This window comes from Meriones unguiculatus, chromosome 10 (assembly GCF_030254825.1).
Source record: "Meriones unguiculatus strain TT.TT164.6M chromosome 10, Bangor_MerUng_6.1, whole genome shotgun sequence".
Taxonomy (NCBI): domain Eukaryota; kingdom Metazoa; phylum Chordata; class Mammalia; order Rodentia; family Muridae; genus Meriones; species Meriones unguiculatus.
In genome coordinates this window covers 42,718,172-42,744,133 of record NC_083358.1, presented here as the reverse complement: position 1 = coordinate 42,744,133, position 25,962 = coordinate 42,718,172, and the positions used below count along the sequence as shown (strand labels likewise).

At 46.3% G+C, this 25,962-nt stretch overlaps 2 protein-coding genes across 7 annotated transcripts; one reads left to right on the top strand and one right to left on the bottom strand.

The window, feature by feature from the left end:
• Window positions 1-251: 251 nt before the first annotated feature.
• Window positions 252-19,548, top strand: Syce2 (synaptonemal complex central element protein 2). The gene is made up of 5 exons (XM_021632203.2): window positions 252-316; window positions 783-886; window positions 14,258-14,411; window positions 17,999-18,187; window positions 19,285-19,548. The coding sequence occupies exons 1-5, from the start codon at window positions 302-304 to the stop codon at window positions 19,327-19,329; spliced, it is 507 nt and encodes a 168-aa protein (XP_021487878.1). The 5' UTR covers window positions 252-301; the 3' UTR covers window positions 19,330-19,548.
• Window positions 17,650-25,008, bottom strand: Gcdh (glutaryl-CoA dehydrogenase). 6 transcript variants are annotated; one of them, XM_060392336.1, is made up of 12 exons: window positions 24,697-25,004; window positions 24,595-24,615; window positions 24,397-24,426; window positions 24,176-24,319; window positions 23,976-24,038; window positions 23,613-23,783; window positions 22,287-22,416; window positions 21,987-22,203; window positions 21,447-21,550; window positions 21,101-21,226; window positions 20,580-20,740; window positions 17,650-19,203 (listed from the first exon to the last, which is right to left on the bottom strand). In XM_060392336.1, exons 1-12 carry the CDS (start codon window positions 24,791-24,793, stop codon window positions 19,130-19,132), a joined length of 1,338 nt encoding a protein of 445 aa, XP_060248319.1. In that variant the 5' UTR covers window positions 24,794-25,004; the 3' UTR covers window positions 17,650-19,129. The 6 variants fall into 6 exon arrangements, with proteins under 6 accessions (XP_060248319.1, XP_060248320.1, XP_060248322.1 ...); XM_060392337.1 differs by having other exon boundaries at window positions 24,724-25,004; XM_060392339.1 differs by lacking the exon at window positions 20,580-20,740 and having other exon boundaries at window positions 24,697-25,008.
• Between the last annotated feature and the right edge of the window lie 954 nt (window positions 25,009-25,962).

The following is a 25,962-nucleotide window of genomic DNA, read 5'->3' as shown; positions in this document are numbered from 1 at the left end:
TAAAAAAAAAAAAAAAAAAAAAAAAAGTTGTAGAGCAGAGGGACGGAACTCCTGATGTAGTACGAACTCGTCAGACCCCCAGTATCCTGAGTACCACAGGTGACCCTCGAGCCCCGCACCTGCGTACTCCGAGCTCAGACAGCGCAGACGCGGGCCTGCAGCTGCCGCAACCCAATCGGAAGGGCGCGCAGCTACTTAGGGGCGGGGCTGGGGCGCCACTTCAGCACGTGCGCGGGGCGGGGCAAGCACAGGCGGGCGTGGCGTGGGCAGAGGGCGGGAACGCGAGGCGGGAAAAGACGAAATGGAGCGCCCCGGAGTACGTGAGGGGGGTGGTTTTCCTTGTGCAGGCGGCGGCCGGTGTCGGGGCCGCCGGGATCCCAGACTTCCCCCCCCAGACCTGGGCCGGGGGACTGTTTCTCACGGTTGGGGCCGCCCCTCGCCAGGCGAGGCGAGATGTCCTGACTAACGGAAGCCCTGGGGCCTAGCGGGCGAGGCTCTGAGGAGCTGAGGGGCGCTACAGCAGCCGGGCTAAGGCAACCAGGCGGGCGTCGAACTCCACGCCGTCGCCTACCTCGGCCTCCCGAGGGCCAGGGCGGGGGCTAGAGGCGTGTGCCACACTCGGCCTGGTTTTTCTTGACAGCTTGCCAGGAAGTCTTCGCGCGCCCACAGGTGCTGAGTGAGGTTCTGCCCTGGCCCAGCATCTGTAGGGTGTCCCAGCTAGCGCGTCCCTTTTTGAGGGTACTTGACAGGCAGGTGGGTACCTGAGCTGGCTGTGCTCGCAGGTGGACGTGCCTCCCGTGGACCAGGAGCCCCAGGCAGTTGTGGAGAGCGGGGAGCATCAACAGAACGAGAACCACGTGGACGAGGTCAGCACGGCGGGGGTCAGGTAAGGAGTGACACGCCCAGCTGGTCTTCCGGACCGTGGGGCCCTTCTTTGTTCACGGATTTAACACCTAGGTGTCAAGAATGGTCCTGGGTGCTGGCGACAAGGTGTCATTCTTTCGATATCCACGGGGCTTGGTTCCAGGATTCCCTTCCTGACCGAAGCTAGATCTATAGATGCCCAAGTCCCATGTATAACCCTGCATAACATTCTCATGTTCAGCTTCAGGTTTTTTGTAAACTCTCCTCCACCTTCTTCTTCTCTTTTCTTTTTTACATTTATTTTTGTAAATGTGTGAGATGGTGAACATGTGGAGGTCAGAGGACAAGCTATCTTGGGCCTGCTTCTGTAGACTTAAATTTTTTAAAAATATTTTTTTAAAAAAGATTTATATGTGTAAGTGTGTTACCCGAATGTGTGTTTTTGTATACCATGTGCATGCCTAGTGCCTGTGGAGGTCGGAACTGGATGTCAGTTATGGATGGTTGTGAACCACCATCTGAGTGCTGTTACTGAAGGTCCTTTGCAAGAGCAGTAAGTGCTCTTAATTGTTGAATCTCTCTCTAGCTCTCTCTCTCTCAAAGCGGAGTCTCATGGCTAACCTGGAACTCTGTAGACCAGGTTGTACTACAACTCACAGGAATCTGTCTGCCGCTGCCAAACAAGTGCTAGGATCAAAGACGGGTGCCACCACACACTGGTTGTATATACTGTTCTCAAATAAATAAATAAAAATCTTTTTTCAAAATGCAAGCAAGTGCCATATTTCCAGCACTGCTTCTAAATTAGACTTGTGATTTGAATGCATGGATGAGTTGAAATGGATAGGGAGAACCCACTGGCTAGCAGACCAGATGCTACATGATATGAGTAAAAACTATGGCAGTAATGAAGGTCCTTTGACTCATTTACCTTCAAGGTCATAGTGCATTTCCTGGAGAAGGTGAAGGGTAATTGTTGCATTTGTTTTTTTAAACTATTTAATTTGGGGTGTTTAGTCCTCTACCTCCCTCCCACCAACCCTTTAACCCTAAGTAAGAGAAGGTTAGTGGGGAGAGGGGGTGCAGACCCCTTTACTTCTCCTGGGTGTTTAGGGTCAAAGGGTTCTTTTTCAGGTTATACCAGTCTTCGTCAACAGCAGATATAGCAAGCAGTCTTCACTGTCTTATCTCCTCCAAGCCACTGTGCCACAAAGCATCTCTCCCATGTCTCCAAACTGCCACACTTTCTCTTTCTGGGCTCTCATATTTATATCCCTCAGAGTCCTAGACCATGCCCCGTTGTATGCTGCTGCTACCAGCTGGCAGAGACCATGCCCACAGGAGGCAGTTATCAGCTGTGGACAAACCAAAGCCCAAACTAAAATTCCATACTTGGGATTAAAACAAAAACATATTTATATAACATAGCTGAGTTTTTAAAGAAACCAAACTTTCATTACAAGTGATCACTTGGTAAGTAAGACCCTGCTCCAGACAGAGGAACAGCAGGTGTACAGGCAGGCAGGGATTACTGAACAGTGCAGGTTAAGAGGGAGGTAGTAAGAGTCACAATTGGGCCGGTGGTGGTGGTGGCGGCAAACACCTTTAATCCCAGCACTCAGGAGGCAGAGGCAGGTGAATCTTTGAAAGTTCGAGGCCAGCTTGGTCTATACACAGGCACACAATTCAACTGGACCTTTTTTCTTCCCTCTTTTTTCTTTTCTCTTTTCTTTCTTCAGTGAGGTATTATATAGCTCAGGCTGGCCTTAAACTGCCACTGGCCATGTAGCTAGGATGACCTTGAACTGAATTTCTAAACTCCGTGCCCTCCACTTCCCAACTACTAGGGTTAGAGCTTGTACTACTACACCTCTGAGCTTTGGGCTTTGTGTATGCTAAGCAAGCACTGACAGCAACTATATATCCTTTCCTTTGCAGTCAGACTTTAGATACCTATATCTAAAGATGAGCTATAGCCTTCCTTTGTAGTCAGACTTTAAATGCCTTCCAGAGGTTTAAGAATAGGAGGAATGACATTATTTGACTGCTTTATATTCAAAAGTTTTGGGGGCGCAGAATCCAGTGGAGCTCTTTGAGTTCCAAGCCAGCCAGGGTTACATCATGAGACTCTGCCCCCACCCAGCAAAAAAATTAACTGTCTAGCTTTTTATAGAAATGTGCTCCCAAGCCAGGCGTGGTGGTACATGCCTATAATCCCAGTACTTTGGGAGGCAAAGGCAGGGTGGATTGCTGTGAGCTCAAGGGCAGCCTGGTCTACAAAGTGAGTCCAGGACAGCCAAGGCTATATAGAGAAACCCTGTCTTGAAAAACCAAACCAAAACAAAACAAAACAAAAAACAACAACAACAAAAACCCAAACCATAGTCACTTAGATTTTTCTCCTACTTTCTAACTTTGTGATTTTTGTATTTACTGTTTAGATATGTGGTCCATTCTGAGTTTGTTTCCCTTTGCTTTCTTGCTTTTTGTTGTGTTGAGGATGGAGTGTCTTATGCATGGTGGACCAGCACCCTATCACAGAATGCTGAAACCTGCATGGCTTTGGATTTGACCCTAAGTGGTCTGACAAAGGAATAAAGAAAGGGCAGAGACATGTACAAAAGTGATGAGCCATGTGCTCTGATGGAGGCACACCAGCAGCAGTCCTGAAAGTCAATGCAGTTGTAATTTTTTAATGTTTCTTAAGATTTATTTTATGTATGAGTACGCTATCTGCATGTACACCTGCATGCCAGAAGAGGGCATCCGATCCCAGGATAGATAGTTGTAAGCCACCTTGTGGTTGCTGGGAATAGAACTCAGGGCCTCTCTTAAGAGCAAACAGTGCTCTTAACTGCTGAGCCATCTCTCTAACCGTAGAATTTTTTTTTTTTTAACCAGTTGAGGCAACAGGCTTATTGTATACAGTTGAATGAAGAGGCAAGTTTAGCTAATTTTTCTGTAAGGGTCTCTGTAAGGGAACAGTCTCAGGCTGTAAACATTTAGGAGTTAAACTGGTTCATGCTTTCTACACACACTGTTAACATCTGAACACATACCAGGGGAAGGCTTTGCCATCTCAGGAATCTGAGGCATTGAAGTTCTTGATAAGTCGACAATGCACATCCACTCAGGACTTGTTAATTCAGCAGAATCTTGCTGTATAGCTTAGATCAGACTGTCCAGAACTCAAAGTCCTTTTGCGTCAGCCTTCCAATTGCTAGGATTATAGGCATGTGCCATCCTGCATCTGAAACTTTCTTAGCATCATGTAGCTTTGGGTTTGGGGATTGTTTATTTTGTCAAGGCAAAGTCTCAAAATGTAACCCTAGCATCTTAGAACTCACTGTGAGGGCCAGGTTGGTCTTAAACTCAGAGATCATACTGCTTCTTCCTCCTCAGAGCTGGGATTAAAGGCACTACCATACCTGGTCTGGATTTTGGAATTTAGAATTAAAGATGCTCACCCTGTGATATACCATGCAATTCACCTGTATGTGATTTAATAGGTTTCAGTATCTTCACAGAGCCATATGACCATCACTAGTCAACTTCAATCTTTCTTTCTTTCTTTCTTTCTTTCTTTCTTTCTTTCTTTCTTTCTTTCTTTTTCTTTCTTTTTGAGACAGGGTTTCTCTGTGTAGTCTTGGCAGTCCTGGACTCCTGCTTTGTAGACCATGCTGGCCTCGAACTCACAGTGATCCTCCTGCCTCTGCCTCTCTGAGTGCTGGGATTAAAGGGGTACACCACCACCACTGGCTTTCAACTTCAATTTTTTTTTTAAATCATTCCAAAAAGAAACCTCATACTTCCTAGCCATAACTCCCAGTCCCTGCCTCTTCCCCCATTACCGTAACCATTAATCTGCTTTCTGTCTACATATATTGTCTATTCTGGACATTTCTAGGGCATGGAATCATATGCCATGTGCTCTTTTGTGTCTAGATTTCTTCACTTGGCATGTGATTTATACTATAACCTTTATTAGAACTTCATTCTTCCTTGTGGCTGAATAAAATTCTATATTATGAATCTACCATATTTTACTTGTCCATTATCAATAGTCCAGTAGACATCTGATTATTATATGTAACAGTGCTACGAACATCTTTATACAAGTTTTTGTGGGGATGTAGTATATATAGTCTTCTGTATATTCAGGTTCCAAATTGCCAGGTCCACATGGCAGCATAGTTCTAGCATAGTTCTAGCATAGTCTAGCATAGTTCTCTCTTATCTTTATCTGAGTTCCTGGGATTGAACTCAGGTCTCCAGGCTTGCATAGTAATGGCCTTTACCTATGGGGCCATCTCACTGACCCAGTGTTAAGGACTTTGTTTGTTTGATCTTTTGAAATAGTCTCTCCTGTAGTCCAGGCTAGCCTTAACCTTGATAAATAGCTGAAATCTGTCCTAAATTGTTGCTGTTGCTTCCACCTCCTGAGTTCTGGGATGGCAAGTACGCACTACCACTCCTGACTTGCATCAGATATTGTAAGATATCCAGATATGATTGGAGTCTACAGATATGGGTAGGTTCTGTGCAAATGTTACACCATTTTATAGAAGGTGTATATATGAGTACCCATAAATTTAGATATCTTAATAGGCTCCAGAAGAAAGGTGATTATACTTAGTGGGAACTGCTGGGCCAGAGATGTGACAGACTCAGATTTTTGTTATAAAAATGATGCTGGCTGGGTGTGGTGTACAGCTTTAATCCCAGCACTTGGGAGGCAGAGGCAGGCAGATCTCTGTGAGTTCAAGGATGGTCTAGATGGTGAGCTCTAGGACACCTGGGGCTACATAATGAGACTGCCTCAAAAGACAAAACAAACAAACAAAAAAACAGAAAGAGGGGGGCTGGAGAGATGGCTCAGAGGTTAAGAGCACTGGCTGTTCTTCCAAAAGTCTTGAGTTCAACTCCCAGCAACCACATGGTGGCTAATTACCATCTACAGTGATATCTAGTACCCTCTTTGGTGTCAGGGCACACATGTAGGCAGAACACTGTGTAAGTAATAAATAAATATTAAAAAAAAAAAGAAAGAAAGGCTCTGGCTACTATAGAGAATGGTTTGAAGGGAGCTAAGTGGAGAGGAATCATGTTTGGGGCTTCTGTTTGGTGTGCCATTTAGTTGGACAGACTGGGGAAAGGTCCTTAGGGAAGAGGCAGGAAGAAGGAGATTGTTTCCATCTATGTTATACTGGAGCTGCCTCGTACTTTTTCAAGAGCTGATTCTTTTGTATGTTTTGTTTTCCAAGACGGTTTCTCTGTATAACCCTGGCTGTCCTGGAACACACTCTGTAGAACAGGCTGGTCTTGATCTCAGAGATTCTTCTGCCTTTGTCTCCTGAGTTGCTGGGATTAAAGGCGTGTGTCACAACTGCTTGACTCGAGCTGCTTCTATATATCTCTTCCCAAGTTGGCAAGTTTATATTAGAAGCTTGATATTTGCTCTAGTGGGAATATCTGCACAATAGCATATAGCAAAATACAAATCAGGGTTTCCCCCTGTCCCTCAAAGAGCCAGTAGTAATAGCTCAATGCTTACCAGGACATGACTACTTTCCTCTTGGCATGCTTTTCCACAAGTACAGGCTTCTAGAGGTAAGAGCTTAAGTTCCATTTTACACCCCCTCTTTGTGTGTGTGTGTGTGTGTGTGTGTGTGTGTGTGTGTGTGTGCGCGCGCGTATGTGTGTTGGGTATCAGGAGCCATTTGCATGATTATGTACAGCCAAGGTAAGAAATCACAGCTGGGATTTCTGAGCTAGAAATCAAAGTGGCGTGATACAAAGGACTGCTGGGATGCTGTGAGAGTGGCTGTTGTAATGACAGTTGTAGACTGAATGAACTCACTTGAGGCCAGAATAAGAGGCTCCAGACAAAGCTAGTTTCCCTTTTCTCTCCCGTTTCTAAGTAGGAAAGCAGGCCACAGACAAGAATGGCTAGACCTGTGCTATTAGTCAGAGACAAAATAGGCAGCTATGAATGAAGCATTCATTTGATAAATGTTCTGCAAATAGCATGCTTAGACTGGAATCTCTGTGGTGAAGAGGCACAGGTAAAGAAAGCATTTATAGACTTGGAGGACTTCTACTAGAGCCAAAAACCAGATGGATGAAAAACATCACAGGGACCAGTTAATGGATCCAGCAGCCAACACTTGGCAACATGATTGAAATATTAACACATTTCTGGAGGGGAGATATGTGAGGAACTGGCTCATCAGCTTCCACTAAGATCTTTCCCCTTCCTGGCAGAACTTCAGCAAAACATCACTTTGCCTGAGTGCCAGATTCTGTGGGCCTCTCTCCTGGGACTGCCCTCTGAGATGGTCATAAGTGGCTGGTGGCTTATTTGTTTGTGTTATCTGTGAGAGGCCATGGAGGAAGGCCCCATCAGTGAGTAGTTCTGGCTCATACACCTGCCAATCATAGCTTTACCTGGAGTGAACAGATGGTCTCTTCGCCTAGACCCATTTCCTGGGACCCCTGCCAGCTTGGTCCCTACTTAGGAACCCTTCTAATTCTTGGAACTGATTAGGGGCTTCTTAGAAGGACAGACATAATAGATGGGTGCATTGATATGCTTACAAGCCCCCTATCCCAAGCTCCATGCAGGCCAAGCCACCAGGCAACTGTAATGGGCTCACTTCCACTCCCTGGCCTCAGTCCAGGGTTCTGCCACAGAAGTCAGCCCAGGAACTGAAGAAGCCTGCAGAGAGGACACCACACATTTTGTTTATTGAAGCTAATTGGTGAGCACAGTCCCAGGGAAGCCAATGATTCATTAGCAGCTTGACTAATATACAGCTGCTGAGTATTAAGAAAAATGAAATGGAAAAGCTGAAATCTATAAAAGATGGGATTGGAAAAACAAAGAAACTCTCAATAGACATAGTGTGCTGGCCTTTGTCCTACCACAAAATTTGAATTAGATGAATTCATCTGTTTCCCCCCCCCCACTATTTCTGTATCTGCCATTAAAAACCTGTCCCCTTATCTCTTGAATATTGGAGGAGAACATCTTGGAGCCATTAGAAGTTCACAAAAAGAAACATCTGGCAAGGTTGAATTTAATTTTTAAGTCCTTAAACTTGAGTTGGTCCAGGAGGGTTGAGACAAGGCAAGCTGGGTAAAAGAAGGTATGAGAGCACAGGGATCCTAGAGTAGCTCTGTCTGCAGAATGCTGACAGAACAAATTAAAGCTCTGAGGTGCTAGAAAACACAGAGAATTGCCATCTCCACCCTGAGCACCACAAAGATAAACTAAGGCAGAGTCATGACCAATAACAGGAGGGAAGCTTAGGTCTTTCTTTGGCAGAGGCAGAAAGGGAAAGTGGTTCTGAGTAAAGGATAATGGGTTTGGGGAAATTTTTTGTTGAAGGGCCAGACTGCATGTACAGAACCCGGGGACCACCTCTGCATTGAAAACAAAATAGTAAGGCTGAAAAGGCTGCAGGCCCAGGCCCTGGAAAGCCTTGTCTACCTACAAGGAATTTAGATTTGACCCTGTGGTACCAGGGGTCTTTCTTACGCTGTCACATAGGATTAGATCAGATTTTGTGTTGGAAGGTCACAAGGGTCCAGGTGAGAAATGTTAGACGTATAGCTACAAAGGATAATAGATTGTAAGGAAAAAATTCGAAAGATAGAAACTAGAAGATTCCAGACAGAATATGGAGGGCCAGTGAAGCCCAACTGTAGGCTGGCTGCTAAGTTTCTAGTGTGGGGATCAGGTGGCTCTATGTATCATTTACTAAAAGAAGTCAGAATGGGATCTTGTGTAGGGAGAGGAAGGGAGATGCTGGTGGTGGGCAAAGATAAAGATTGTATGTTTTGGGGATAGCCTTGCTGAGAGGTCTGGAAGAAGACACCTTGTTGGGAGATCTGAAGAGGGTCATGTGCTGAGACTAAATTTTGGGGTAATCAAAGTATGAGTGGTAATGAAAGCCCTCAAGAATCATTAATTTACATTGAGCCAGCAGTTTGGGGAGACGAACCTTCACCTTAGACCATGGCCAAGTTAGTTTGTAACTTCATAGAGAAGGCTCCAGGGCTGGTGAACACTGCTATGACTTACTCAAAGCCTCGATTGGGCACATTTTGGCAGTATGCCAAGGGTGAGCTTTTTCCTCCTACCCCTGCTGAAATCCCTATAGCTATTCAGCGTGTGAAAAATAAAATTTGAAGTGCTGAAACTGGTAGCTTCAAACAGCTAAGGAAGCTGTGCTGAATGGTTTGGTGGCCACTGAGGTGTGCATGTGGTTTTGAGTGTTCTTGGACCATGTGTAATGAGACTCTTAGCTGAATAAAATACTGGTTGTTGAAAAAAAAAAAGTATCATTAATTTGCCAGGCATGGTGGCAGATACTTGTAATCTTAGCACTCGGGCAGGCAGAGGCAGGTGGATCTCTTTGAGAGTGAAGCCAGCCTGGTCTAATAAGTGAGTCCAGGACAGCCAAGGCTACACAGAGAAAGCTTGTCTCAAAAAAAAAAAAAAAAATCATTACTTTTGTGTTTGTTTTGAAACTGGTTCTTGATGTAGACCAGCCTTCCTTGAACTTGGAGAGATCCACCTGCCTCTTTCTCCCAAGTGCTGGGATTAAATGTACCATCACACCCAGTTTAAGAGTTTAGCCAGGTTAGCCAGGCAGTGGTGTTGCACGCCTTTGATCCCAGCACTTGGGAGTCAGAGGCAGGTGAATCTCTGTGAGTTCCAGGACAGCCAGGGCTATACACAAACAAAAGAAAAAAAAAGAATCATTAATTTATAGTCTGCCCATTTATCGTTTTTCCCACATGAAGATAGAGAAGATGGCTTCTACAAGGCCCCCAACCTGGGCTGGAGAGACACCTCAGAGGTTTAAGAGCACTGTCTGCTCTTGCAGAGGTCCTAAGTTCAATTCCCAGTAACACCATATGGTGGCTTATGAGATCTATAATGAGATCTATTGCCCTCTTCTGGCCTGCACGTGTATATACAGGCAGAACACAGTCTACGTAGTAAATAAATCTTAAAAAAGAAAGAAAAAGGCCCCAGCCCTCCTGGAGTATAGAAATAGACAAAGACGGTATGGCCAGCCAGGAGTACTTTCTAGAGCAGTTGTTCTCAGCCTTTTTAATGCTACGACCCTTTAAAACAGTTCCACATGATGTAGCAACCCCCAATTATAAAATTATTTTTTTTACTACTTCATAACTAGTTTTGCTACTGTTATGAATCGTAATGTAAATATCTGTGTTTTACAGTGGTGTTAGGCAACCCCTGTGAAAGGATTTTACGTCCCCCAAAGGGGTTGAAACCCATGAAAACTGCTGTTCTAGAGGATCTAGGACTTAGGTAGGAATGACACTGTCCAGGAACCCCACACTACAAGGATGTCTTTGGAAAAGTAGCCTGAACTATGGAAAGGCCTGAAGGCATAGGTGGAAACATCAGGAGTTAGAAGATATGGAATCAGTAATATGGCTCTTAGGGGCAAGGTGCTTGCCTCTGTGTCTTATGACCTGAGTTTGATTTCTAGGATCCATTTGGTAGAATTAAAGAACAGACTCTTGTGAATTGTCCTCTGACTTTCAGATGTTTGTGGTTAGTGTGGGCCAACATAATAACAGCAGTTGCCAAGGGAATTACAGTATAGAATGTGCTAGGGTCTAACTGCAGTGCCTCCTCACTGGATACCTTGCCATGAGCTGTTTTATTTGAAAACTGGGGCAGGAATCTCATTGAAGTGTGCTGGAAAGTGAATGGGAGGTGGGAGAATACACATTAGCAGTGTAGGTAGCTCTTTCTACAAACTGGCTAGATGAGGGTAGCCTAGGGTAGAGTAGGAGAAACACAGAAAGAGATAATTTAAAAATGGAAGGGACTTGAAGTAGCATATGCCAAGGAGAAAGAGAAAAATCTAACCCAAAGAAACATGCTAAAGAAATAAGAGGAGAGGCTGGAGAGATGGCTCAGTAGTTAAGAGCCTTTATTGTTCTTCAGAGGACCTGGGTTTGATGCCCATGGTAGTTTACAACCTCATAATTCCAATTCTAAGGGCTCTGATGCCCTCTTCTGTCTTCTCTGGGCACCAGGCATGCATATGGTGCACATACATACATGCAGACAAAATACCCATGCATATAAAATAAAATTATTTATGCATTCTATTGAAGGACATCTAGGTTGTTTCCAGGTTCTGGCTATTGTGATACAGCAGCAGTGAACATGGTTGAGCAAGTGTTCTTGCAGTAGGGTGAAGCATCCTTTGGGTATATGCCTAAGAGTGGTAGATCTGAATCTTGAGGTAGATCTAGTTTCATCTTTCTGAGGGAGGGAATCAGCTACACTGATTTCCATAGTAATTGTACAAGTTTGCACGCCCAGCAATGGATGAGTGTTTCTCTTATTCCACATCCTTGCTAGCATGAGCTGTTACTTGTGTTATTGATCTTCTGACAGTCGTAAAATAAAATTGCAAAGTAGTTTTGATTAGTATTTCCCTGATGGCTAAGGATGTTGGACATTTCTTTCTCAGCTATTTGCATTTCCCCTATTGAGAATTCTGTTTAGATCTGTACCCCATTTTTAAATTACATTAAATGCTTTTTTATATATCTAGTTTCTTTAATTTTGGGGGTGGGGGTGGAGACAGGGTTTCTTTGTGTGGCCTTGGCTGTCCTGGACTCACTTTGTAGCCAGGCTGGCCTTGAACTCACAGAGATCCTCTTGCCTCTGCCTCCCCGAGTGGTGGGATTACAGATGTGTGCCACCTCCCCCCCCAGCACTGTATGGACATAGCAGGAGAATTCTGATGTTTTAGGATAACTAATGGGAAGTATGAAAAAGTGAGCTAAGCTAGGTAGGATGACAAATAGCCCTGAGGGCTGCAGTGTTTTCAGGACCATTCTTGACTCCAGTGGTAGTCCAGTCCTAGTTTGCTTTCTGTTGCTGTGATAAAATTCCATGACCAAAAGCAAATTGGGGAGGAAAGGGTTTATTTCAATGACATATCCCAGTCACAATCCGTCACTGAGGAAAGCCAAGCCAAGAATTCAAGCAGGACAGGAAGCTGGAGGCAGGAACTGAAGCAGAGCCATGGGAACACTGCTCACTGGCTTGTTCTTTATGGTTTTCTTAGCATACTTTCTTTTATAACCCAGGACTAAATCGGGGGCACCATCCACAGTGGGCAGGGTTATCCCACATCAATCATTAATTAGGAAAATGCTCAGCCAGGTGGCGGTGGCACACAGCTTTATCCCAGCAACCTGGGAGGCAGGGCAGGTGGATCTCTGTGAGTTTGAGGTCAGCCTGGTCTACAGAGTGAGTTTCAGGATAGCCAAGGTTACACAGTGGAACCCTGCCTCAAAAAAACAAACAAAAAAACAAAGATGCTCATACATACTTGCCTACAGGCCAGTGGAGACATTTTTCTCAATCAAGGTTCCATCTTAGATGACCCTAGCCTGTGTCAGACTGACAAAAACCAAAACCTTACTGGTGCACGGAATATGGAAAAAGAGAAAACATTTACTTGTGGAGAGGAAGAGTGGTTTTTGTGAGAGGGTGTTTCAGGGAAGAGTAGCTGTGACCACTAGTAAGCTTTGAAGGCAGAATGCCAGTTTGAAGCTATACAGGAAGGAAAACTCTGGGGAGCCAGGAGCAGGCATTTTGAGCCTGTTCCCAGCTCTGGGCACATGCAAGGAGAGCATGGCTGTCCTAAAACATGAATGCAACTACTTTGGTCGGACTTGGAAAAATGACTACAGCCTCAGAGGTCAAAGATCCTTTGAAAATCTGTCTCACCCTAAAACCATTTTATAGCAGTGTTCAGGGTTTGGCCTCCTCGTCCCAATGCTTTCTGTCACTGGCTTCCCTGTGGTGTGTCTGCCTTTGTAGAACAATCTTATGGTAAAGACATTGGAGGACAGTGCAGCTGGAGGTGGGATAACAGGTCAGCAGGTGTTGTTCATTCAACAGACAGTGGAGCTAATGCATGGTGGTTCATGTCTGTAGTTCCTGCACTTGCAAGGTTAAGGCAGGAGTATTGCCTTGAGTTTGAAACCAACCTGGGCTAAAGAATGAGGTACTGTCTCAAAACCAACAACAAAATGGACGATGGACAACTACATGCTGAAGTACAGAGGCAACCAGGACAGTCCTCTGAGGCTTCTGATCATACATGACAAGCACATAGCAGTACAAATCCATAGGGCCTATACATGGTGGCAGGCAGGGAGGCATGTTGCTCTCAGTAGTAGCTGAGAGTTCCCGTCTCGATCCACAAACAGAAAGCAGAGAGGGCATACTGGGAGTGATGTCAGTCTTTTGAAACTTAAAAACCCCAATGGTACACCTTCTCCAACAAGGCCATACTTGAAGGGACTCTAGCCAGCTCTCAGATATGGTTCTGTCAGGCTTTACTTTTCTTCCCAATTCCCTCTGCCTTGCCAAAAACCTTTAGATTGCATTCCTAAAGCAAGTGCCCAAGATCTATTCCCTTATATGGTCAATCCCTCTTGAGGCTCTCAAGGTCCAGCTATCAAACTACTGAAGTCCAGTAATCAAAAGCCTCCTTTGGCTCACATAATTAACATACCAATTAAAATTAAACATCTCATTCTAACATGGGGTTTTTCATTTTACTTTCATAAATTGCCATTTGCCTATGGGCCACCTCTGTCTCCTCTATCCAGAAGCAGTCCTTTGTCCCACTCTAGGACAAACATCCCTCCTCCCTCTCCCTTTCCCCTTTTCTTCTTTCTCCTTTGTTCCCTTCACCTCTTTCTAGAGTTCCTGTATCTCCTGTCTTTGTTCTTTATCCCTGCCCTCAGTCACTCTGGGGCAAATCTCCTTTGCCTTGGTCTTAGGATGTCTTGAGCCAACTCCAAGGTTCCCTAAAATACCTCCTAATCCTTCCCAAACAGGTCCACCAACTGGGACCAAGTATTCAACATATGAGTGGGGCAGGGAGGAAACAGCATTCTTATTCAATCTCCATAGTGCTCATTTCAGAGAAGCCAGTGGTGAATACACACACACACACACACACACACACACACACGCGCGCGCGCGCAACAGTGGCTTTGGGCTGCTTAAATGTTGTTCTGGAACTTACACCCTGGTTCAGCTCTAGGTTATATACAAGGGTTGGGAGGCTGCTCTATGTCTCAAGGTCTGAACGAAATAGGAAAACTGTTGAGTGTTGCCCACAAAGGCAGTGATCCACACCTTCCTCACTTATACCATGTCCCTGTGTGAGTGCATTTGCATGCTGTGCACTTGTGGTAAGCACATATTCTACCACTGAGCTTCAACTCAGATCAGCTACTTTTTGGAGAACATGATTATTTCAGTACTATCCTAAATCAGAGTTTGACCCTTGTTTCTCTACCTTAGTGCCAATTACCAGCTGTCAGGACCCTTCTCCTCTCTGGACTCCAGCATTGAAATCCTGAAGAAGAAAGCCCAGGACCTGATTGAAAGCATCAATGAAAGCAGACAGAAGGACCATGCACTTATGACCAACTTCAGGGACAGCCTCAAGATGAAGGTAAAGAGAAGGGAAGTTATAAGATGGAAGGAAGGACCTATGGGCTGAGATCTGTTAGATTCCAGGCACCCTGCTAGGCAGGTGCTTTGTACATAGTTCTCATTTTATTCTAGAACACTCAATAGACTGACCCATAGTGAGAAAACTAAAGCTCAGATACAGTGCTCATTTTTAAAACTGTCTTTTATTTGGGATGTTTAGGCCTCTACCTCACTTCCAACCTAACCTTTTGTAGGAGAGAGGTTAGTGGGGAGAGGGGTCACAGACCCTTTTACTCCCCCCCACACCACTGTTTAAGGTCGATGGGTCTTTGGGGGATATACCAACCTTCGTCAACAACAAACACAGCCAGCAGTCTCCTCCAAGCTACTGTGCCTGGGAGCATTTCTGTCGGTCTGCTCTGAACTGCCACACCTTCTATCTCTTGTCTCTCAAAACTACTACATGTCACTTCTTTTCTTTCTGGGCTCTCAAATTTATATCCTCAGAGTCGAGGCACAAAGTAGGCCGTTAACACCTTGCAAAAGCCATGCCCCATATGAGACAATTAACAGGTGTGGACAAACTATAGTCCAGCTAAAATCCCACACTTGGGATTAAAACAAAAACATATTTACATAACATAACTGAGTTTTTGTTTAAAAACAAAAACTTCCATTATACTCATAAATTAATTATTTTGGATGAGTATGTTGCTCAGTGATTGAGCATTTGCCTAACTTGAAAACTGATATTGGTTTGATATCCATTTACACATATCACACACATACACACAATTTTTATTGGTTTTTTTTGGTTTTTCAAATCAGGGTTTTTCTGTATAACTCTTCCTGTTTGGAACTCTCTGTAGACCAGGCTATGGTTGAACTCAGAGATTCACTTGCCTCTGCCTCCCAAGTGCTGGGATTAAAGGTGTGTGCCACCACTGCCCGGCTAACACACAGTCTTTAAAGTGGTAAACCAGGTATGGTACCTCTGCCTTTAATCCTAGTACTTGGGAAGTAGAAGTAGGTAAATCTGAGTTCAAGGCCAGCTTGGTATTCATAGTGAGTTTCAAGCTATGCTGTACGGTGAGAATCTGAATCTAAATAATTTATTTAATTTTATTTTATGTACATTAGTGTGAAGGTATCAGATCCTTGGACTTGGTAGTATAGAAAGAACAGTTGTGAGCTGCCATGTGGGTGCTGGGAATTGAGCCTGAGTCCTTCGGAAGAACAGACAGTGCTCTTAAACACTAAGCTATCTCTCCAGCCCCAAGAGAATCTGAATCTAAAAGGGGTGTGTGTGTGAGATGGCTCAGCAGTTAAGAGCATTTACTATTCTTCCAGGGGACTAGGTTTGACTTCTAATACCTATGACTATGACTCCAGTAGATCAGATGCCCTCTTCTGACCTCCAGTTCACTAGGCATGCATGTTAAACATACAGATAAGCAAGCAAAACACCCATATCTTTAGGGGTGGTGGGAGGATGGTAAAATGATATAAGGGAGCCAGGTTCAGGAACCCTTATCCTTCAAAAGAAAGAGTCTTTTGCATGGTAGACAGTATTCTGATACTGGGATATATTTATATCCCAGCTTTCTTTCTTTTTATTTTTTAAGATTTATTATTTATTATGGATACAATGTTCTGTCTACATGTATGCCTGCACCCTAGAAGGGGACACCAGATCTCATTATAGATGGTTGTGAGCCACCATGTGGTTGCTGGGAATTGAACTCAGGACCTCTGGAAGAGCAGCCAGTGCCCTTAACCTCTAAGCCATCTCTCCAGCCCAGCCTTCTTTTTATTTTGAAGCAGGGTCTATCTTGAAGTCACTCCGTAATCCAGGACTTGAACTTGTAATGTACCTGCCTCTACTTTCTGAGTAGTAGGATTACAAGCTTGTTCCAACAGGCTTGGCTGTGGCTTGCCTTATCTTACCCATGTGTCTGTAGAAGGTAACTAGGTGTGGTGGTGCATGCCTATAATTCCAACATTCATGGAGGCACAGGCAGGTGGGTTACTTTGAATTTGAGGCCAGCCTAGTCTACAAATTGAGTCCAGGACAGCCAAGGCTACACAGAGAAACCCTTTGGGGAAAAAAAAAAAAAGGTACCTGTGGTCTGGGATGGGATAGTTGGTTCTACTACACAACATTGGACTCATGCTTCACAAAGCCTGATGGTTGCTGGAATGTGGCTGTGCCTGTGCTGTTTGAAAATGCACAGCCAGAAGCCATGAACTGCATGGGTTCTGAGCCTTCAGTCAGATCTTTTCTACTTCTAATTCTGCTTCAGACTGTCCGCAGCACCTGACTATGGCTTGACTTGTGCTCTAGCAGAGGAGTGGTTTTGCTAGTTGCAGTTGATTGTGACTGTCTGACATTTGGAATTCTGGGAGCTTTTCAGCGGTTATACATTCAAGAGCCTGAACAGGGCAATAGGCAGGTTTGTGGTTGTAGGTTGTTGGGAAGTTGGTTGAGGGTCAAAGAAGAAACAAAAGGAAATAAATGAGATTCAGGGATTTTCCTAACTCCTTTTTCCCTGCTACCTTGTTTCTCTCCTACCTAGTGTTAGGTTAGGGGTAAAACCGGGAGGGTAAAAGGTAGGGAAAAGAAGAACCCACACAGTCCAGAACCTCACCAACGCCAGTGTTCACAGCTGGCACTCAGTTCTCTTGTTTCAAATGAGTTAGTATTTGCACAGAACCAATGCATGTCTTTCTGGGGTTTTTGAGGCAGGATCTTGCTGTATAACTTTAGATGGCCTGGAACTTCCTGTGCAGCACAGGAGACCATCCGTACTGCCTCCCCTCCAGGTGCTAGCATTACCGGTGTGATTCCTACAGATTTTACCTTTCCTGTTGATTCTGTTTGTATTTTGGTGGTTTTTTTTTTTAATCATTTATTTATTTATATAGCATTCTGCCTGCATGTGAGCCAGAGGAGGGCACCAGATCTCACTATAGATGGTTGTGAGCCACCATGTGGTTGCTGGGAATTGAACTCAGGACCTTTGGAAGAACAGCCAGTGTTCTTAACCCCTACCCATCTCTCCAGGCCCAGTCTTCTGTTTTTTTGAGTAAGGGTTTCTCTGTAACAGCCCTAGCTGTCCTGGACTTCCTTTCTGTAGACTAAGCCTCGAACTCAGAGATCTGCATGCCTCTGCCTCCTCCAGAGAGCTGGGATTAATGGTGTGCAACATCATGATTTTTAATCATTCCTAGATTTAATATGAATAACGAACTGAACATACATTTGTATCTTGTTTTAATAAAGAAAAGAAACGTGGAATTGTGGTACTTCCCTATAATTCCCAGCACTTGGAAGGTAGTACTAGGATCAGGAGTTCAAAACCAGCCTTAATTACATAGAAGTTCAAGGCCAGTTCTGATTACATGAGACTGACCATCTGAAACACAAGGACTGGGAATGGTGGTGTACACTGTGTGCATGTAATCTCAACACTGACAGGCTGAGACAGGAATATGGGTGAGTTCAAGACCAGACTGGCCTACATAGCAAGACTGTGTCTCAAAAAAAAGTACAATATAAACAAAGTTTTCCTGCAGTTAGTATAATTCTTGGTTACTTTTTGCAAGGTCTCAGATCTGACAGAGAAGTTGGAGGAGAGGATGTACCAGGTGTACAGCCAACACAGCAAGATCATTCAGGAAAGACTCCAAGAATTCACCCAGAAGATGGCAAAGATCAGCCATCTGGAAATGGAGCTCAAACAAATCTGCCATACTGTGGAAACTGTATACAAGGACTTATGTGTCCAGTCTGAGGTAAGAATTTAGGGGTGAGGAAAAAGACCTGGAATGTCTCTGCTAAAAGTAAACGTGAACAGGAACTAGGAACTAGGGTTTTTTTTTCCCCTCCCTGCAATGTAGGGAATGAAATCCAGGGTACATTGATTTGTACATGCCAGACAAGTGCTTTGCCAATGACATCCACCCCAGTTCTAGGAAAGAGGACTACAGTATCCTGTCCCAGCCCACAGAGTTACAGTCCCTGTAAACACCCTTGGTGTTCTGCTACCTTTTTGGGAGTCCCTAGTCACATGGTCTGGTCTGAGAAGCCGAACTATTATCTATGTTGTTATTGTGTAGTTTAGCTATGTCATGGAGGAAAGGACAAAGTGTCCCCTGCCAGTGTTAGACTGTCTAGCTCAAAGTCTATGTGCTATTACAGAGTGGCAGAACCCCCCGGCATATTCATCCCTCCTATGAAAAACTCCCCAAACTTCTCTGTGGTTACCAGTAAACCTAGCCCAACCCTAAGGAGTAAGGCACAGGCTCTTTATTTTCCTCTTTTATCTGCTCAGTGTTGGGTACGGAAGGTACTGCCCCTGAAATGGAGGCAGGAAGGCACATTGTAAACTCCAGTGCATCTTCTCACAGGGTTTGCTCCATGTCAGTGGCTTCTGTGTCCCTCCATTTTGTCTCTTTCTCCTCCCCAAGTTAGAAAAAGTTTAAGACAAGGTAGATGGAGTCTGCTCTCATCTGCAGATGTGAAAAGGGCTGAGGACCATACAGAGAATTAATTGCATCTTCTTTCTATAGAGGAGAGCATATATGAATGTCTTCTAGAGACAAATTCCATAGTCTCAAATCAGTGTCTCACTTTTCACAATAAAAGCTGGGTCCATCCAGCAGTTCTTGAACAAGCTCAAAGCAAAGCATGGTGTTGCTAGGATCTAGTCAGGCATTTCTCTGTTTGAAGTGGGTTCACTTGCCAACTGTGAAAGCCTGAATTCCAGTAATTGCTCTCCCAAGGATCAGCACGTGAATGTCATGTGTACCTGTGTGAGAGGAATGTTAGAACTGGTTTGGAATCTTCAGCTCATAGCTTATTTTTAAAGTCATCCTTCGTGCTGCCCTAGATTCCTGTTTCAGAAGAACAGAATTACAAAGATGGTGAATGCTGACTTCTGCTAAGAAGCTCATCTTAACGACAGTCACCATGAGAAGGCACAGAGGACACTAAGCCATGCTGGGATTTTTAACAGTCCTGTAACCCAGCACAAAACCACAATGATCTCCGTGCTAACTACCAAAGTGTGACAAGGCTAGTCCCTGCCCATAAGCTTAGTCTTAGCAAAATCAGCCAGCCCATACCTGCAAGTGATTAAATGGTTTGACTTCTACCCTGGTCATACTTTATTTCAGAATTGGGAAGACTGGTCATCTGTGCAAAAACATGCGCCATCTACCAGATCTCACCTACCTCTCCCTCTATTTCTGGAAGATAAACAGTAAAGGCTGAGGGGCTTTCCCCTTGGTTCAAATACTCCGTCACTGAGGCAGGCAGGGAAGATATCCCATACATTCTGCTTTTTCTGTCTAGAAGCTTCTTTGCACATGAAGCTATTGTATGGGTCACACTGGATTGTATCCCCCTTTTAATATTGGTAAAAGGTATGTGAGTGTTAAGTTCACATGCTCTGGCACACATGGGGAGGCCAGGGCACAGCCTCAGGTCCTGATCCTTATTTCAGATGGGATTTTTATTGTTGTTGACTAGAGAGTACCCAGGCTAGCTGGTAATACTTCTAAGGATTCGTGCTTGAGTTTCCCATTTTACCTAGCACTAGTATATAATATATATTACTGTGCTGATTTTACACAGGTTGTGGAGACTTAATTTCAGGTTCTTATGTTTTTATGGAAACTGTTGTGCCATATCCATAGCCCTCCTTTTTTTCGCCCTCCAGTTTTTCAAGTCTGTCCTAAGCCATGAGTATATGCCCTTGTGAGTGCCATAGTCTAGTCTACAAACACCTTTTTCTCTGAACATGAAGTAGTGATACAATTACTATGTACTGTTCTCTTAAACCAACCTGCCCACCAGGAAGCATACCTCTATCTTGGCACCTTGGTGTCGGGACTGTGTCCCCTTTCATGTCCCATCCCACAGTGAGAACAAAGGCCAGGAGCATCTCACAAGGGTCTGCTCACTGGAACCTCTGGAGTCATATAGTGACTCTCATATATTTATTCCCACAACCTTTGTGAACAAGTAACTCCAGGTGAGGGACAGAGGGCTTGATAGCCACCTGGCAACAGCTGGTGGACTCAGCTTTGATGTCTGGGCTCCCTACTGCTGTCTCCTTCCCCCAGGCCACTGTGCCACCCTCCTCCCTGACACCCCACCCCCAGCCCAGGGTCCAGCCCTGACCTTCATAAGTATTCACTGCCTCCAGATTCATAGCATGCCGGATCACATGGTATTCATCAGAAATCCCATTTCCTCCCAGGATGTCTCGTGCCTGGCGGGCAATGTCCAGGGCTTTCCCACAGTTATTTCTCTTCAGCAGGGAGACCATTTCTGGGGTAGCCCTGGGAGTGGCACATGTTACAAACACTGGGTCTCAGGCACTGACCACACCCAGCAGATAGAGCACATGTCTGGCTGACATGACTTATCCTTGATCCAGCCCATCAAAACCAAGGGGACCACCAAGCAGTGGTGGCGCACACCTTTAATCCCAGCACTTGGGAGGCAGAGGTAGGTGGATCTCTGTGGTTATTGGCCACCCTGGGCTACAGATCAAGCTCCAGGATAGCCAAGGCTCACAGAGAAACCCTTTCAAAACAAAACAAAACAAAACAACAACAACAAAAAACAAGGAGGAAAGACCACCAGCTGGGAAAGACCTCGAAAGGGTTTAGGATTCAACCATAATGTATAATCCTCACTTGTCCTGATCCTTTAAACGGCCAAGTTGCAGACAAGCATGGAGGCCCAGTGTGATCTCAGTGAGCATGTCTGCCAGCTTCTTCTGAATCAGCTGATTCCTGGCCAAGGGGACACCAAACTGGATCCTAGAATAGGCAAGGTCAAGTGAGGGCCAGTAGTTCAAGAGGCTTCCCCGTTCATTCCAGCCCTGTTATCAGCTCAACATTTAAACTGTTCAAGATGTCCCGAGCCATCTGACAGAGGACAGAACTTAAACTTGGTGAGTGCTGGAGAAGTCACTGTTGGGGTACAAGGTAAACCCCAAGACCCTCTACACCACCCAGGTGATACACCATTGCTACATACCTGTCCAGGGCATACTGCCGGGCTGTGTGAAAACAGAACTCAGCAGCTCCCAACACACCCCACGTGATACCGTATCTGGCAGTGTTGAGGCAGCCAAAGGGACCCTATAAGATTGACAAGAGGTCTCAGCTGAAGGCCTGTGAAAATTCAACTTCCAAATGTCCCAGACAAGGGTTGGCAGCCACAAGGTGTGGGCACCAAAACTTGGGTGCAGCGAGCCTTATTAAATGCCTTTCTACTCTGTATGTGCAAGCAGTCCTATACAGCACGGGGCCTGACCTCAGTGCACACAGCCAAGAGCCTGGCAGGAGAGGAAGCTGCGCTACATGCAGAGTAGAAAGGGTCCAGAGCTATGCATTCTTGGGCAGAGCTAATGAGCAAAGTGGTAACCAAAAGGTGCAATTAGCACACCTAAGAACAGGGAGCATCACAATGCTCCACAAGCACAAAGACCAGGCATGTTTGCTCTCCACTTGAAAAGGTGAGAAAGATGAGTGAGCAGCTGACCCATCACCAGTTCCCAAGGTGGCTACCACATACCGCCAGGCTGGATACACTAGGCAGCACATTCTCCTCAGGCACCTCCACGTTGTCCATGATGATCATACCGGTAGCCGAGGCTCGCAAGGAGAACTTTCCCTCAATCCTAGGGGCTGAGAGGCCCCGCATCCCCTTCTCCAGCAGGAAGCCCCGAATACAGTTATCCTCACATCGAGCCCACACTACGAACAGGTCAGCCACAGGAGAGTTGGTGATCCTGGGGGCCAGAAAGTTATGGTGGGATCTGGCTGCTGCTCCTTCATACACACCATATCGCCTACCACCACCTGGGCCCCTCACCATGTCTTGGTCCCACTGAGAGTGTAGCTCTTCTTTGAGGGATTGTGCTGAGCTCTGGTCTCCATGCCGCCTGGGTCACTCCCATGGTTAGGCTCTGTAAGCCCGAAACAGCCAAGAAGTTCACCCTTGGCTGTAAGCACAAGAGAGGGCCATAAGGCTACCAGGCCTCACTCATCTCCTGATAAATTTTCTTCTCCACTGAGCCAGGCCTGTAACAGAGGCCATCATGGCACTCTGTGAGCTAAGGAAATGGTCCAGGCCATAATCACAATGTCATAATGTGGAGGAGGCCAGAAAGTAAGGAAGGGGTTGGCAAGAGTGTCTTGAAGGGCACTAAGAGGTTCAGATGAGGCTGGCTATGGTGGCACATAACTCTTATCCCAGCAGAGGCAGCTGGACCTCTGAGTTCAAGGCTAGCCTGGTCTACAAAGTGAGTTCAGGACAGCCAGGGCTTGTTACCCAGAGAAACCCTGTCTCAAAAAACAAAAACAAAACAAGATGGAGTAGGGTATGAAGTTTGGGAGTTTTTCTTGTTTCTTAATTGTTTTTTGGGGTTTTGAGGGTTTTTGTTTTTGGTCTGTTTTTCAAGACAGGGTTTTTGTGTAGCCCTGGCTGTTCTGGAGCTCAATCTGTAGATCAGGGATTCACCTGCCTCTGCCTCGAAAGTGCTGGGATTAAAGGAGTAACCCAGCACACTTTGTTTTGTTTTGAGATGGTCTCACTATGTAGCCCTTAGCCCTGGCTGTCCTGGAACTCAATATGGAGACCAAACTGGCCTCTGGAGTGCTGTGAGTAGAGGCATGTTCTACCACACCCAGTTTGAAGGGGGGTATGAGGAAGAATAGCCACCAAGCTGATTGTTTGGAGAATCCCAAATAGCTGCGCAATCAAAAGGAAATTAAAATAGTGGCCAGAGGGACAAGCATGGCAGTATATGCCTTTAATCTTAGCTTCTATCTCTCATGAGGCCAAGGCCTCTGAGTTTGAGGCCACTGATCTATAAAGCTCCAGACCATCAGGACAACATAGGGGCCTGCTTACAGACCTCACGGACCTGGCTGACATTTAAGACTTTAAACTTTGGACTGGGATGAGAGGCTCAGGAAACAAAATCCAAGGGGAGATGATGGTGGCCAGAGGTAAAGTCAAAGGGGAGGGGAGGAGGAGATGACTAACAGAGCTGGCATAGGATCAAGACTGGCAACTGGGCCCTAGGGCCTGGCATGGGCACAGGTGGTCTGAAGAAAAGCAAGCAGGCTGTGGGGACACTAGGATCTACAGTCCAGACCATAGTCTGACCCCCCTCCCCCCACAGCGGCTACTTACCCAGGCGGGGCAGATACTTTTGTCGCTGCTCCTCACTCCCATAGGTATAAATGGGGTGCATGACAAGGGAGGACTGGACACTCATCATTGACCTGTAGCCACTGTCCACCCTCTCCAGCTCTCGGGTCAGGAGCCCATAGGCCACGGATGACACTCCAGCACAGCCATACCCTGGTGTATAAGAGAAGGTAGACCAAAGACCAAAGTCCAGCCCCGCCGGGACCTGGGACTAAATAGGGGCTGTAACAGGTCCTATCTGGAAATAGGCAGGGACTTTGTTCACCCCACAGCTGCTTCCAGGAGGGTTAGCTCTTCAGGATGTTGGGGGTAAGGGCTGCAGAGTATACACAGAAACGTCCTTACCTTTGATGGTGGGTCCCAACACGCCTAGCTCCCCCATTTCATACACGATATCCCGGTGAAAAACTGCAGAGATGGGTGTCAGAGTCAGCCCCGGTCTCGGCTTGATGGAGCCTCCGACCCCAGGGACGGAGCTAGTGCGCACTACAGCAGTGCGCATCACCTGTGGCTGAGGAGACCCCGCCACCCTACCACCAAGGCACCTTCGTTTCGATTGGCCAGCAAAATTCGAGGCATAAGCCGCTCCTGGCAGTAGTTGCGGAAAGTGTCCCTGATGAGTTTCTCATCGGCAGTCAGCTGCTCCTCCAGTACCAGCGGGTCCTTCCAGTCAAACCCAGGACGAGAGGCTAGGTAGAGAGTGGGGGTCCGCTCAGCCAGACCCCGCCTCCTCTTCCAGACCTCTAAGCTGCACCATTCTCCCTACCTCGCGCCAGGATTCTGCCTTCAGAACAGCCTGGCAAAGGAAACCCTTCTCCAGTCCAGTGGAAACAAATACCCATTACCTTAGCCCTTCAGACCCTGGGCACAGCCCAGCCTCCCTTCCCGGCAGCCCTTGCATTCACGGACCGCCACCCTTCGGGGAAACAGCTGGACCGGGAGTAGACGGGCAGGTGGTTCTTACATTTGGCCGATCGGCTCTTCTCTGCAAACACAGGACGAGAAAGTCATACTGAGAGAGGGTCCTCGTGTCTCGCTGGCCCCGCGCCCCTCCCCCCGCACTGACCGGTGTGCGCCGCCGAGCTCCACGTACGCGGGACCCACGGGAAGCACAGGCCGGGCCTGCGGCTCAGCAGCCGCGCGGAGACTCCTCTCAGGGACATGTAGCCGGCGAGCGTCGCAGCGCCTGCAACCTGCACGAGCGGGCGTCAGGGGGCCCAGCCTCCTCCCGCCCGCACCTTTCTTACCTGGGGCAAGCAGCCTGCGCTCGGAACCAGCACGCTTGACCTCGGCCTAACGGGACTCGCTCATTGGTTCCTCCCAGAACACCCCTCCCCGTGGCTCCGCCTTTTAACCCGGCCACGGCAGCAGCGAGGCTCTGTAACGCGGTCTTTCCCGCCCCGGCGGGTCATCTCCTTTAAACAGCAGAACCAGGAAGGGGGCGGAAAACGAATGTGCAAACCCAATTGGCCAACTGTATTCCTGCTCCTCCCACTGCTGGTTAGAGGTTGCCACGGGCCTGAGGGGGCGGGATCCCAATTTCAATCTGGAGGCCTGGAGGCCAGGTCTTGAGAAATCCTCGCAAGGGGCGCGGATGGAGAGAAAGGCGGCGCCGCTAGCGGTGAGCCCGGGTGAGCCCAGCCAGCCCTGCCTGCCAGTCAACCTCACCTTTTCTGTAACTGTGTGCCTGTGTACATGCGTGGTTCTTCTTGCTGGCTGTTTGTGTCGAATAATCTAGAATATGTTGTAACTGGGTATCTTGGATATTATTTCTATTGGAGTATGATCTGTTTTGAAGAGAAAGCTAACACAAGAATAGGAAAAAAGGGGTAGATGTCACTGTAAAAACTCTCCTGAGAAATGCTAACTTGTTTATCTGGTCAAAGCAGCCACCTACAATTGTCCTTCGAAAGGAGAGTGCTCCAATCATCGCTCCAGTATCTGATTCTGAAAAGTGCTTGACTGGCCACAGAGAGAGTTCTCTTTAAAAACGTACATCGACCCTTCATTAGCTCATCCTATTTGAAGCCACCAATGACGATATAGCAATAATGCTATAACTATAAATTCTGTAGAAACCCATGTGCAATTGCTCAGATCCGCGGTGATTTTTCTCCTGTTGATCCACGAGTGATAAATCCATCTGATCTCTCAGTCGTTAGTCTCCGAGGGCAGCAGCGTGTCACTTGTCCTGTACCATGCTTTGGAGGCTGTATTTCTGTCCTGTGACATAACTGGCCATGTCCCGTCTTTTAAATGTGTGGGAGTGAATTCCTGGGATAATTATCTTTACCTGTGTGTGTGTGTGTGTGTGTGTGTGTGTGTGAAGCAC